Raw genomic sequence first — 1,946 nt, forward strand, 5'->3', positions numbered from 1 at the left:
TGTCTCAAATCCTTTTTTATGTAATCTCTTTTATCCCTCTGTAATATCATTTAATGTTTGATTATAATTTACTTGTTTTTATATCTCTCTATGATACTAGACTGGGTGTTCCTAGAAATCTGCAACCATGTTTCTCATATTTGTATGCTCAACGTCCAGCATATCACTTGAAACATAGTAGACCCTTTACGTGTATTAATGAAAATATTTGTTAGTTAACATTTTATTGACTAAAAATAAATTTTAATTATCAAATCTTCACAATTTTTTTTACTGTGCTCTTAAAAGCTTGCTTCACCTGCTGATTCCTTAGGGTGTAAATAAAGGGGTTCAACAAGGGGCTAACTGAAGTCATGAGCAGAGATATTTCCTTGTCGAAGTTACCTCCTTTCTTTGGTGATGGGTTAATGTATAAAAAGATGCAGCTTCCATAAGAGAAGGTGATGACAATCAGGTGGGAGGAACAAGTGGCAAATGCCTTTGTCCTTTGCTGGGCAGAAGGGATCCTCAGAATGGTCCTGACGATGTATATATAAGAAAGTGTCACCAGCACCAGAGTAACCACCAGCGTCAAAACAGCTAAGAAGATGACTATTAATTCTAAGAGGCTTGTGTCTGAGCAGGCAAGTTCTAAGAGGGGTCTATAGTCACAGTAATATTGATTCAACACATTGGAGGCACAGAAATCTATCTGGCTCATCAGGATGAATGGGGGTAAGATGGCCAGGACTCCCCCTAACCAGGAGCAGAACACAAGTTGTATGCAGACTCTGCTGCTCATCATGGTCAGGTAATGCAGGGGTTTGCAGATGGCCACGTAGCGGTCATAGGACATAGAAGCCAAGAGGTAAAATTCTGTTCCCCCAAGAAATATAGCAAAAAAATACTGGGTCATGCATCCAGCAAAGCTGATGGCTTTATTTCCTGTTGTCAAGCTCATCAGAAATCTGGGAATAAAAATGGACGTGAAGGAAATTTCTAAGAAGGAGAAATTCCGAAGGAAGAAATACATGGGGGTCTTGAGGTGGGGGTCTACCAGAGTGAGAATGATGATGGTCAGATTTCCTAGGACACTTAGCAGGTAGGCAAGGAACAGAAAGATGAATATCACCGCCTGGAGTTCAGGTTGATCTGTGAGGCCCTGCAAGATAAACTCAGCAAATGTGGTCCAGTTTTTCATTGTTGACCTTCAGTAGATCTAAAGGGAAAAGGGAAGTTCACTGATGAAAACTGAAGTTTCCCAGGGTAGGAGAAATGAAGTTAACTGCAACCAACAGAATCGGGTTATATTATTACCCTTCATCCAACTGGCCCAAACCAGTGTCCCGCTGGACTAGGCTTGGATCTTTGGAAGCCCCAGGACTCCTGTACAAGTGGCCCTATTCGTAAAGCCTTTGTCATTTCTCATCAAGTTGACCAATTCCTGGATTCTTATCAAAAATATGTCACACAAGAAGCACTGTCTATACCTGTACTTTCTTACGAAATATTTAAATTTCCTACATTTAAATCTTTTTTTTTTTTTTGAGGAATATTAGCCCTGAGCTAACATCCACCACCAACCCTCCTCCTTTTTGCTGAGGAAGATTGACCCTGAGCTAACATCTGTGCCCATTTTCCTCTATTTTATGTGTAGGACACCTGCCATAGCATGACTTGATAAGCGAACTATAGGTCCATGCCCAGGATCCAAATCGGTGAACCCCAGGCTGCCGAAGCAGAGCACGTGAACCTAACCACTACACCACCAGGCCAACCCCTTAAATCATTTTTATATGACTTCACTCATCTGTTTTACTTCTATGTCTTGGCAGAAATGCTTGTCTGTCCCACTTTCTCTTCTTCCTGTGTTCCCTTCGTATACGAGTATCTGATGCTTCACTGCAGATCTGGACCTGACCCTCATTTCCTTCACCGTCCAGCTCCCTGGAGTCCTCTGTAAGCAA

The 1,946-nt window shown here is 41.7% G+C and overlaps 1 protein-coding gene across 1 annotated transcript; it reads right to left on the minus strand.

Moving 5' to 3' along the window:
- Positions 1-250: 250 nt before the first annotated feature.
- On the minus strand, positions 251-1,180 carry OR6C4E (olfactory receptor family 6 subfamily C member 4E). The gene has a single exon (NM_001390864.1). The coding sequence runs from the start codon at positions 1,178-1,180 to the stop codon at positions 251-253; it is 930 nt and encodes a 309-aa protein (NP_001377793.1).
- Between the last annotated feature and the right edge of the window lie 766 nt (positions 1,181-1,946).

This window comes from Equus caballus, chromosome 6 (genome assembly GCF_041296265.1).
Source record: "Equus caballus isolate H_3958 breed thoroughbred chromosome 6, TB-T2T, whole genome shotgun sequence".
In the NCBI taxonomy this organism is placed as follows: Eukaryota; Metazoa; Chordata; class Mammalia; order Perissodactyla; family Equidae; genus Equus; species Equus caballus.